This window comes from Coffea arabica, chromosome 11e, assembly GCF_036785885.1.
Source record: "Coffea arabica cultivar ET-39 chromosome 11e, Coffea Arabica ET-39 HiFi, whole genome shotgun sequence".
Taxonomy (NCBI): domain Eukaryota; kingdom Viridiplantae; phylum Streptophyta; class Magnoliopsida; order Gentianales; family Rubiaceae; genus Coffea; species Coffea arabica.
This window is the reverse complement of record NC_092331.1, coordinates 59415847-59427995: the sequence shown is the minus strand read 5'-3', so window position 1 is coordinate 59427995 and position 12149 is coordinate 59415847. Positions and strand designations below refer to the sequence as shown.

Genomic DNA, 12149 nt, shown 5'->3' with positions numbered 1-12149 from the left:
TCGTCTGAGTAGATGGTTCAAGGGTGAAAGGCAGTCGATCCCCATCAGCAATGTTTGTGTACGCCCGTCTTCCATCAAGTAGGTGGGTATAATGATATCATATGCAGGCATGGAACATTTTATATTAGTTCGAGAGCAACTTCTAGACATGTATGGCGGATTTTGTGACAAAGGTACGAGTTTGACTTAAATAAATAGTCCCTTTTCTTGAACTTTTCTAAAATTGGTTCCGGCAATGCTTTTCCTGTTATTGCCAGTTTAGAAGGTGATGCGCGGGCGAGAACCTGGTCAAGAATTAGACACAATTTTAAAAACTTTACATATTAAAGCAACCGGAATTTGCTGCGCAATTATGGTAAGACAGTTACACGAATACTGAAAATTGACCTGGGAATTTGAGAAAGCTTCCATTGTAGACGTCATGTTCATCTTCTCTCATCAGTTATCCATGCAACCACGCCACAAATTGGCCAGGTGCAGTACGCCCAGCCTCGATCATGTGTGTGTGTGTGTGTGAATGTGTCTATATATATATACATATATATATATATATATATGAGAGGATTCAGAAGGCAAAGAATAAACGGAAAATTACTGGTCCAAATTACTTGATGCTGTACTGTAGCAAATTCAACTATTACTCAACGGAAATTGGTCGTATTCTGGGGACTAGGAAGGCACGTTCTCGGTAACAAATCCCTATGGCCTAAAAAATACTTCAAGATTTTAAGCCATGCATTGCAGCCCTATAATTATATTGGATTTATCTGACAGTGTCTTAATACAACAGTCTATCCCTTGTGTTTAAGCGTTAGGGATTAATGGCGAGGACAACTAACAGGATACAAATTGCAGAAACACAATGCACCAGGTGCATCAGCAAATGATCATACGACGCACGAAATTTAGGCAAATATAAACATATGAGTATGTACCCTCGTCTTTCGTTCTAATTAGAATTTAAATTCTGTACATATGTTGCATGCATCTAAACCAATAGTATAATATACTGTGAGCAAATAGAAAATTAATTAATTCTTAATAAGTGTACACATGCATATGTTCCAAAATGTTAATTGACGCTACACACTTTCGTTTCATTCCTCCTTTGTTTAAATTTTCTACGAAACATTCCATATCTTAGGCATCGAATAAATGTCTTCAGATTCAAAAGGAAGTACAAGCTCATATGGTTACTTTGGTACGTAGCACAGAGGCAAGAGGCTAGTGTGTCTTGAAATACGAGGGGAATAAGCAATCGTATCAAGAACATTTAAGTCGGTGGCCTCGAAAGGAAGTGAGAGAGAAATTAAATGATGGCATGTATGCAAAATTCCAACTCGAACAAATTTTCGTATTCTTGCTTTTATTTCAGGTTGATGAGAACATATGACATCTGAAATTCAAAATGATTGGCATGTTGAAACCTATTTGCTTCCAAAATGTGATTCCTACCAAGTCGAGTTCTTGTAGAGATCACTTATTCGTGGAAGGCCTTAAATGAAAATCCCAACTTTTCGGATTCTCTTAAATTAATCTGCACTTCGCTCCCTCAGGCGTAAGCACAGAATGCAAAAACTGAATTTCCGCTGGTCCAGGTTGGGTGGAATTTTGCCAACCCAACTGAGTATCCATTTCCTATGAAGACGCAGCCATAGCTAGCCGAAGCCCCTCCATAAATTGTAGCACCAGTGTTATATGTCCACACTATATCTCCAGTATTGGCATCCATAGCATAAAACGGACCATTAGGAGCAGTAGAACCTGCAAAAAGGACTCCGTTGACAATCGTCACAGGCCCTGGAGAAATCTCATTACTGGGGTTCGCTGTGGACCAAAGGATTTGGCCCGTGTTTGCATCCAAAGCCACCCATCCACCGGCTGTTGTGGTTCGAGTAGATGGTGCCAGGGTGAAAGGTAGTCGATCACCATTTGCAATGTTTGTGTACACCCTTTTTCCATCTGTTGCGGCACCCCATATACCTCCTCCTTGGTTACTTCCTGGTCCTGCCCGCTACGCACACCAGAATTTGTATGGACATAGTAAAATGCGTCAAATCATGAAAATGTTAACCTTTAATTATAGTTAGTATAACCATTAGCTTGCAAATAATAGTTATTTAGAACTTACTATAGACCAAACTATGTCACCATTATTGCGATCAAGCGCCCATGCAAAGCCACTCTTCTGCACTGCCACTGCAATGTCACGCTTCCTTCCATTATTATTTATAGTAAGAAGCATCGGAGCCTCTCCAAAATCCGCATCTAAGTTAGGTCCAGGTGGACAATTGGGGTTATTAGGAACTAAGCATTCAAAATTGAAAACATCGTAGCGGCTCAATCTCCTCGACCATTTGATTTGCCCCGAGTTGATATCAAAAGCGACGATGGAATCAAAATGAACATCCGGTCCAATACACTGGCTAACATTAATTGGTGGAGTGGTCTGATTACTTAGGGCCCTTTGGCATGCCAAAACCTCTGCTGGAGCAATGTACAGATTGCCTGTTCCTACATAAACCAGCCCTCTAAGAGTGTCAATCGCGGGGCTACTTCCCCAAATAGCCGCTCCAGAATAGCCTCCCAATTTGCCACCATTGTCTGGAATTGTATAGGTTTGCCACAAAATTGTGCCTGTACGGGCATCCAGCTTAACCATGCTTCCGCGGAATGTGCAGCATTGTTGGGCTGGTAGAAGCTCTTCTAGTGAGGATACTCCCACGTAATATGCCCTGAAAAAGAAGAAAGGCGACGACAATTTTGAAGCTTAAGAAATTATTACATCCATGTAACAAATCTACTGCCTTGGTAGAATTTATCCCATGCAACAAATCCACTAACCCCGAGTAAAATGTTCCTGATGCAGTAATTTGAGCTAGAGGCCGGGGATCAAGGCGAGTCAACCATACCAGCTCTCCGGTTAATCGCCTGACGGCAACCACCACCGCAGGTCCATAAACTCCACAGATGAGAAGATCACCAGCGACAGTTGGGGTGGATCTTGACACCGTAACGTTCACTATTGCCCCAACTGGAGGCAGCCCAGTTAAGGTTCCAAGGTTTTGTTTCCAAATGAGAGCTCCATTGTCCGCGCGCACGGCATACAGAAATCCATTCCATGATGGGAAGTACACAACTCCATTGGCCACGGCAGGGGTGGCTGATATATCAAAGCCGGCTATAAATCTCCATTTCAGCCTCAAGTTCCTAACACTGATTGGATTGATCAGCACTTCTTGTACGGCATTCCTTGTATTTGTTAAGTCACCTCCATGATTCAACCACTGAAATTAATATGTTTCGTAAGTTGAAATGTTACATGTACAACATCGAAGTTTGTCATATAGTTTTTTCGTTTTTTCAATTGATCCTACACTGTCAAGGAATTTGTTTCATAAAGTAGATTAGTTGAAGAAAGGAAAGCAAAAGACATTTTTTGTTTTAACCCATGTAGAATAAGGAATAATTAACATCAATCTCGGCTTAGTTAAAGGGCACAAAGAAAGCTAGTAATATATATGTAGAGGGGATTGCACTTACTTCCGCGGCTGCGTTATCCACGAGAACAATCAAACATAATGTCAGGAATGGGAGAGCAAAGTTTCTGTTTGCTCTCACACAGGAATCTGCAAATGCCATGAGTCTTTAGCGTCCTAAAGCTGGAAATATTTGGAGGTAGAAAGCTAGTTATAAGTAGATATATAAAGGCGTAAAATACTGATGTAATAATAATGGCTTACAAGTTGACTTAATCGATCTAATAGTAGTTTCTCTACTTTTATGGCGGCTTCAATTTGGATAAAAACTGGTCCCGCTGTAATTAGTCTGTCTAAAAGGTGATATTTGATAAAGAACTTCGTCAAGATTTAACAAACATTACGGTATATAATTTTATATAAAGCAACGTGGATTGGGTATACAATTTTGGAAGACGGTTACATCTTGAGAATATTGTCAAGTATTTATTTAGGGAGCTTCCATTTGAAGACGTTATGTTCTTTTGTCTCATCCATGCAGCCAGGCAAACAAATGAACATGGGTTGCGTATGGTCCAAACAGCAAAATTTGATCTTTCCGGGGTTTGCTGTGTTTAAGGTTTTGGTTACTACGTTTCCTATATATATATATATATATATATATATCTCTCTAGATTACACAAATTTAGTTTCTTTTCTTGAAGAATAGCCTTTATTATACAAATTAAGTCTCCCAAGTTGATTTTTTGGATTTTATAGAAAATCGTTTATTGTACGCGTACTAGGGGCTTAATAAAACTCCAATACTATATATATATATATATATATATATATATATATATATGTGCGAAATTACGATCTAGTTTGCTTCTTTTGGTCCAAGTTGGGCGGAAGATTTTGGCGAAGCCAATTGAGTAGCCGTTCCCTAAGAAGATGCAGCTACAGCTAGCCGATGCCCCTCCATATATATAGTGACATATACAATATACATTGCACATAATATAGTAGCTAGCCAGCACCAGTGTTATATGTCCAAACAATTAACGTTCCCAGTAATGGCATCCATAGCATAAAATGGAGCGGTAGGAGCAACAGAACCTGCAAAAAGGATCCCTAAGAAGTCTCGTCGCTGGGATTGGCAGACTTCATCTTGAATTCTACTTAGCTGCATGAGCCTGTTTTTAACTGATTTTCAATATTGTGAAAGCTGATTTTTGAAAAGTCAAAATCAAAATCCCAAAGTAGGTATCTTGTAATTTTTTTTTATTTTTATTTTGCTGTCGTCAAAAAATCCAACAGCCAAAACGAAAAGGAAAAGCAAGGAGAATCGGACATACCAGATTTTTAAAAAAAAAAAAAATTCAGAATCTAAACCATGTTAAAAAAAAAAAAAATCAGTTGATAAGTCATATATATAGCGAGAGCATGATACATTTTTTTGCCTCAAAAATTAATTAGTAATATATGATAGCTAGTGGTATGATGAAAATTCACCAACCCCATAAAATAAAATACGTTCCTGAGGTGGTTATTACGGCAACTGTTTTGGGATCCACTCGAGTGAGCCAGACAAGTTGTCCCGTTAATCGTTTCACAGCAAATACCACCGCAGGGCCATAAACTCCGACGATGAGAAGATCACCAGCCACCGTCGAAGTGGCTCTTGAATCTGATACGGTAACATTCACAGTTGCATTAGTCGCATATGTATCCTAGATAAGGTTCCGATAAACTGTTTCCAGATAAGACGTCCATTGTCTGCACGTACTGCGTGAAAGAAATCCACTCCTAGTGAAAATACACTACTCCATCATCCACTGTTGGTGTTGCCGATACGTCAAATCCAGCAATGAATCTCCATTTTAGTCTCAAGTTCCTAATGGTGATTGGATTAACTCCTCCTCCCTCACCATTCCTCCGATTGTATAAGTCAAATTAAGCCAAAAGAAAAAAAAAAGACATGTGTTTGGATATAAGATTTTTTAGAAAAAAAAAAATTAGAGTAATACTGATCCACTTTTTATAATGTAACGTATACGACGTAAAGAAATGATTGCAAAACATATTTATTATACAATCACATATTTCTTAGAAATTATACCATATTTTTAAACATTGAATTTCGAACCTGAGTACATACACAGTACTCGATCCTCCTGTTAGCATACGTAATTTAGTCAAATGGCATAAAGAAATTTGCTTGTACCATGTACAAGAAATACTTGCTTCTGCAGTTGCATTTGTACGAGTACCGAGAGTAGTTATGCCGAGTGTCATGAGAAGGTAAATAAGGTTTCCATACGTTCTGCTAATGGACTGCAACATGACCATGAGTTTTAATTCATTTTAAGATGCTAGAGGCTTTGGAGGCACAAAGCCTGTTATAGGAAAAAAAAATAATTGCGTCAATTAACTAATTTGGATCATTTCGAATCAAATAAGCTCCCCTAATGCAGTTTCCGATATTTGCATAAGCAACAATGCATCGTGAAGTTTCAAATTTGACTCATTCGGCAGCTCAAGAGTATCACGGAAGCAATTATATTTTGCCACAGATTTCAGGAAATGGGTGAAAAGGGAAACAAAAAACGAAAAAAGAAAAATGGATGGGCCTCTACTATTCTATTTTGAGTAGAGAATAATGCTGCTGCTGATGATGAAACCTTGACAATGGATGGCGTTGGCAGCGGTACCAAAATTACCGTGGGTGGGTTGTGAATTTGTTGAGGAGTTTGGAATTTGTTTTGCTCTTTCACGGAGTTTTTTTGATATGGGATGACAACAGTGATAAATTCCTCCATGAATACGCAAGATTTGAGAGGATTAAGAAAGTAAAAATTTGGGTCTTGTCTTGATTTGGATTTTCAGTTGAATCTCTGTTCTGATTTGGAGAAGATGATAAGTTTTTAAATTTTCAAATGAGCCACTTGATTTTTTTTATACTCAAATGGAGCAAGAAAGTTTTTAAAATCTTATGTAAATCCTGAACTAATTTTTAGTATAGTTTAAAAACAAGGTTAATATAGAAATTTTATACTTTTCCGTCAAATTGGATGATTTCCATTCGCTGGCCAAATTAATCCAAATCACGAGAGGATTCTTTGGGGGATTTTTAAATCATGAGGAAGCTTTATGACAATAACCCAAACCACAAGAGGGTTTAGTGTATTTTATCCAAAATTAATCGATTGAGGCTGCTACCCTAATGTAATGTCCTAAGATGGAAGGCGCTGTAATTTCTACAACGCCCTACAGTGGAAGGCGCTGTAATTTCTATAGGGTTGGCGTGTATAGACATATTAATGTGGACCGCCCTAAGTAATAATAAGCCTACCATACATACATTTAAACTACAGCAGGTATTTTTCCAAATGAATCATTTCCTTTTCAGAGTAAACTCCAAATCTTATTAGGAATGAGAGAAATTAGAGGACTCTGAATTTGAAAGTCAAGTCAAATATCTTATGGTTGTAATTTTTTTTTTTTTTTTAAGGAAGTAACTTCAGATTCACGGTTATTTAAGTCATTTTCTTTTCTAGAAAGTCGAATTTTTTCGATATCCTTTTGCTGTATTGGAAAATTGCATTGCTTCCCTCTAGAAAGATTCAACATTTTGAAAATGATAATTGAAGAAAATTTATCTGCCACCAAAAAATAAAAAGAAAATGCTGAGATGAAATGTACTTGCTTTTCCAAAAGTCGGCGTGCGTGGTGTATCATTTGCCCGGATGACTCGAAAAATGCCGCCCGTGCCACGACGGGAAGCGTTAGGGACGATCCCAGGAGCAGATCAAGGAATAAATCTGGAAAAGCATTTGGTGCCTTATCTCTTCTGCTCCTTTAGTCTGCATGTACATTATGCGGCCATGAAAATGAAAAGATAAAAGAGCCTATTAACATATTCTTTGTTAATGGCTCTCATGAAAATAAGATATCCAGAACAGGGAAATGTCTAACCTTGAACCTGGTCCATATTTCGTGTCGAATTAAGGATTGAGAATGACACTTGCAAGGTGACCAGATTCTTGAATCTTTCATCTCTAAGCCTTTTTTTCTTTTTAAGTTCAGTACTTTTTGACCATGGGTAGTCACTTTGCTATCAGATTATGATCATGTTTTTAACCTCCAACTATAATACAAACTATCCTTCTTTCTGGGGTAGGGAAAATCTGTGAGATCACAGGGAAGAGGTAGAGGAACAAAAGGCAGATGTAGACGCGACCACAATCAAAATTCACCAAAGTTCTTTTTCTTTCCCATTGCCCGCATTTGCGACTTGGTACACCATATCTGTAATTCTCAGCTGGCAAATCTTAGAGCCTCACCATAAGGAATTTATACTTTGAAGCTCAATTGAAGAGGCAGGCAAAAGGGGCTGTGATCTATAAATACTATAAATACTGGTGCTACAACATCAGGAGCATTATACGTACAAAGGCAAATTATTCAAGTCCAGGAGCAGTTAACAACATCAGGTGGTTCCCTAGAGTTCCCCTGACCGCTTCATGAGGGACTGGTGAATATATCCAAGCGAACACTTTTTTTTATCATTAATCCCTGCTGAAGTGTTTGGGGGAACTCCCGGGTTCACTTGATTTTATCTCAAGGACTGAAGTGTAAGTGCAGAATGTACGTGCAGTTCAATTACTAGATCAATATTCAACTCTGAACTACAACATTCAACATCTTTCGAATTGAATAGTGATTAATTTGAGCACCATTTTACTCTATTGTTTTACCATGTTTTATTGCTTCAAACAGGTGGATCTGACATTTTGCAGCTAGATAATTGGAGTAAGTAAGAAGCAAGATGACTGACGTTTTTGTACTAAACATTTTGTTGAAGTAGGATATTTTTATGGAGATTCGATGGTATCATTTAACAACATCCCATTTAACAACTTGTTGGTATATTAAATCAATTTTCTATATATTATTATTTAGCACTATTTTCGTCAAATCAAATTTTTAGTAGTTTTATCATCTCATACTTGAGTATTATGTATTAGGTAATTACTTATTACCTAATAAAGAAGATGGGAAGGGTTGTCTCACTTAAAAAAAAAAGGTTTTGGATTCAAATTCTCTCACTTACAAAAAAAAAAGGTTCTACTTGTATGCTCCTGCTAAACATATGTGATTGACAGATAAGCCATGCTTTCATGCATGGATAAATAACAAAGTTGAACTCGCCAACAAAAAGTTGAAAACGAGAGATGAAGGGGATGCCTACTGAATGAAAAAATTGAACAAAGATGACCACTCAAGTTATGTTGGTTATCTATCTTTCATTTAACCCTGTATCATGACTAGGTTCATGCGTCCTCCAGAGGACAAAATGCGACTAGTGAATAATAGTGAGCACATGCAGGGACTGCATGAGCGGAGAGCCCTGTAAGTAGGGTGCCCTAACCAGAGGCAAAAACATGGATAACAGAGCATTAGATGTTCTCTAGAGTTCCCTTGAACACTTCACTGGGGCTCATTTTTTCTTTGCCTCAGTTAGGCTAAAGGTTGTTGCCTACTGAAGTGTTTGGGGGAACTCCCGGGTCCATTTGATACACAGCACCAATTTTCACATATGCAGTTGCCTTATATTAAATCCATCGAGTTTTTCGATTGGCACCAGGCATCTCTCTTCAGAGCTGATCATGAGGTAAAGCATGCACAAGGGGCTGCAGAGAGCACCAGATATTGAATATATATATATATATATGAGATTTTGGTTTACACACACACACACAGTTCCTGGCAAGGTAGAGATGAATTTCAGTCCTGTTGACCTTGATAAATCATTTCCCCAGCGGTTTTCAACTATTTATTAAATATTTTTTATGAAAAAATAATTCAATTGTTTGTATGGATGTGATTGCGTGTGTATAGAATACCAAACAGAAATAAGAATTGCTCTACTTAATGGAATTGAGAGCATAGATATAAACAGTTTAACATGCACACGTAGATTCACAATGCTTCTTTGTTTTGCTGAAGTGCTTCTAAAACTGAAAATTCTATTAAGGAAAAGTTTCTTATCTCGCAAAAAGTCTGATAATCCTTTGCTGTTGGGGGACTCATTTGACCTTTGCGAACTAAACAAGTACATTATTTGCCATGGCTTCCTTTGTTTAGAACTTTCAATGAAATGTAAACATTTCAGCGTTTATAGTTATCTATTCTATATGGTGCTTTGCTAACACTGATAATACTGAAGTTCAAGTGTAATTCAAATACATGCTCTAGAAGTAACCGTAGTTAGTTTAAATTTCATCACCTTGTTCTTGCATTTATTGGCTATCCGTTTTTGTAGATAGCTACACAGCGGTATATGAAACTTGTATACATATATATATTCCCGATCCATCATGCATTCTTTTACAAATAACTTAATAAACAGGTTTAAGTCTATGCCTAATCACTTACGAGAGTTTCATGTGAATTAATTAAAAAAAAAAAAAAGTATATGAAAACTTGTAAGAAGATAGATAGTTAGCAAATACTAATATGAATGAATAGCTACCGCGCGCTTGCAAAACAATTTGTATGATTTTTTCCCTTTCCAAGAGTATTCTTTTTTCCTTCTATTTACTAACTCCTAATTTTTTTTTCCCTTTTTTTGGTTCTCTCACAATTAGCATCTTGAAGTTCACAATCCTCCACTTCCTGAATACATCCTCTAATCAGTAAAGATTTCAAGCCAAAGGGCTACCATTAACTTGGAAGACACTTTAAGTACTTTCTTGACACCAATATAGCAGCATTTTGTAACAAGAGATTTCGTACGTACAGAGGTCTTCTACGTGAGAGTGTTAAAGTTTTCGAGTATAAAAATAGATTAATATCAAGTCAAATCGCAAATTTATGTTTACGTGCTCTAGATTTACAATATCACTTTTAGCATGGGATGGATACAATCCATTCATCAAGTGATCATGGGAATTATATTGTGAATTCGATCCTTGTATAAAAGTCACGAGTCAAATTATCATTACTATTTTCGCAAAAGGAATAACCTATATTTGATTAGAGAGAAAAAGTTTTTTTTTTTTTAAAAAAAAAAAAGTAGTAAATCAATTTGATGCTACAAGGAAAAAAATTCAAGTGTCAGAAAACAAGTTCAATAAGTTACGTAAATAGTTTTCCCAACCAATGACTTGGATTAGCTGTTTTTTGGGGTGTTTTTGAAAAATTTTATTGTAGCAGAGTTTTTAGAGTATATTTTGAGATGTTTTTAAAAAAAAATATTTTGAAATATTTAAGAGTATTAGAGTTTTTAAAATATATTTTGAAATATTTTTTAAATATTAAAAAAAATTCAGACTACTTTTTAGAATATCTTTTAGAGTACTTTTTAAAAATTTTTACAGTATTTGAAAAACTAGTTTTTGAAAAATAGAGGGATCCAAACAGAGCTGCGCCGTCTAAAAAACAAATCAAATCAAAGATATTCTTCCAAACTTTAAACGAGTTCTCAAATGTCATGGGCTGTTCTCGTCACTGTCTTCTGTTATTCTTCCAATCATAATAAATTCATCTCACCTTCGAACACGTAAACAGGCGGCCTATCCCATTTACCAATCTTTTATTACACGTAGGTGCTGCATTTGATAAGGCTAAGCTAACCTCTGGAGCTGAATATAGTATGAGGGAGGTTGAGAAATTATGAAAGTCCAACCCACAACAACAGGAAACTCTTTTAATTAGATAATAACTATATAATAGAGTAGTATGATGTGATTCTTAAATGAAGGGCCTAAGGCCACTTTGTTGCATCTTTTAGGTTCATGTTAGTAGTTTCTATACTTGCTCCCCAAAAGATCATATTGAAAATTGAAAGTAGAAAAAACTATAATACTATATATGTATTCGCTCATTTATGAGGGTCGATCGATGCCAAATCAGAATCAAATCCATCACTGAGATGGAAGAGTGGAGTGGTGCATCATAGGCATATGTTATTATGTTGCTCGTATACTTTTTCATTCACGGCATGCTCATAATTGTAGTGATTTGGATTCAATTGAAAGTGTGCTCTAAAACGGAATTCATCTGGAGCAGTAGTTTTGATTGTAAGTGACAAACAAACTCATTTACTTAAATTTACTCATACTCGCCCATTAATTGAAGGTGTGCTCTAAAAGGGATTTCATCTGGAGCAGTAGTTTTGATGCTGTTCTGCTGATCATGTTTGACATGTTAGCATAGATAAGTTTTTTTATTGGTAAGCATTGTTTGTGGAGAATGGATTCAATGAGTTAGATAAAAAAAAAAAAAGTCATAACATATGCCGTCCTCTTTAATGAAATCTGTGATGGTCGGTTGGTTAGAGATGCTCTTCATGACTTAAAAATATTGTTGACTCCTTCAGCCAACTTTTTCAAATTACTTATAATTGGAGTTATGCTTTGGTTGGCGAGGTCATTTACATTAAAATTTATGTCGTGCTTTGGTTGACTTGACCGAAAATTTCACAATATAAAGAAAAAGAAATTCTAAATCAAAAGTAAACTTTATGCTCCATGTCCCGACATTGTCGAGTTTGTAATCAAACTGCTTACTTTCATATCTGACTTAACTCGGGTTCACTAGAATATTTTCCCATTTGCCAAAACTGTTTGGATAGAGCATTATTTTGTTTGAGGACAAAAAAGGAATATCAACATGGCATGGATC

The 12149-nt window shown here is 36.5% G+C and overlaps 1 protein-coding gene across 1 annotated transcript; it reads right to left on the bottom strand.

The window, feature by feature from the left end:
• Nucleotides 1–1340: 1340 nt before the first annotated feature.
• On the bottom strand, nucleotides 1341–3657 carry LOC113716621 (uncharacterized). Its single transcript, XM_027241017.2, has 4 exons — nucleotides 3544–3657; nucleotides 2845–3287; nucleotides 2132–2735; nucleotides 1341–2014 (listed from the first exon to the last, which is right to left on the bottom strand). Exons 1-4 carry the CDS (start codon nucleotides 3640–3642, stop codon nucleotides 1553–1555), a joined length of 1608 nt encoding a protein of 535 aa, XP_027096818.2. The 5' UTR covers nucleotides 3643–3657; the 3' UTR covers nucleotides 1341–1552.
• Between the last annotated feature and the right edge of the window lie 8492 nt (nucleotides 3658–12149).

Excerpts from the sequence above, each read along its gene's own strand:
- LOC113716621 (XM_027241017.2), bottom strand. The coding sequence starts at position 3,642 with ATGGCATTTGCAGATTCCTGTGTGAGAGCAAACAGAAACTTTGCTCTC. Across the intron at positions 3,288-3,543 it reads TGGATAACGCAGCCGCGGAA|TGGTTGAATCATGGAGGTGA; the intron begins GTAAGTGCAATC and ends TATTAATTTCAG. Across the intron at positions 2,736-2,844 it reads TCAGGAACATTTTACTCGGG|GGCATATTACGTGGGAGTAT; the intron begins GTTAGTGGATTT and ends CTTCTTTTTCAG.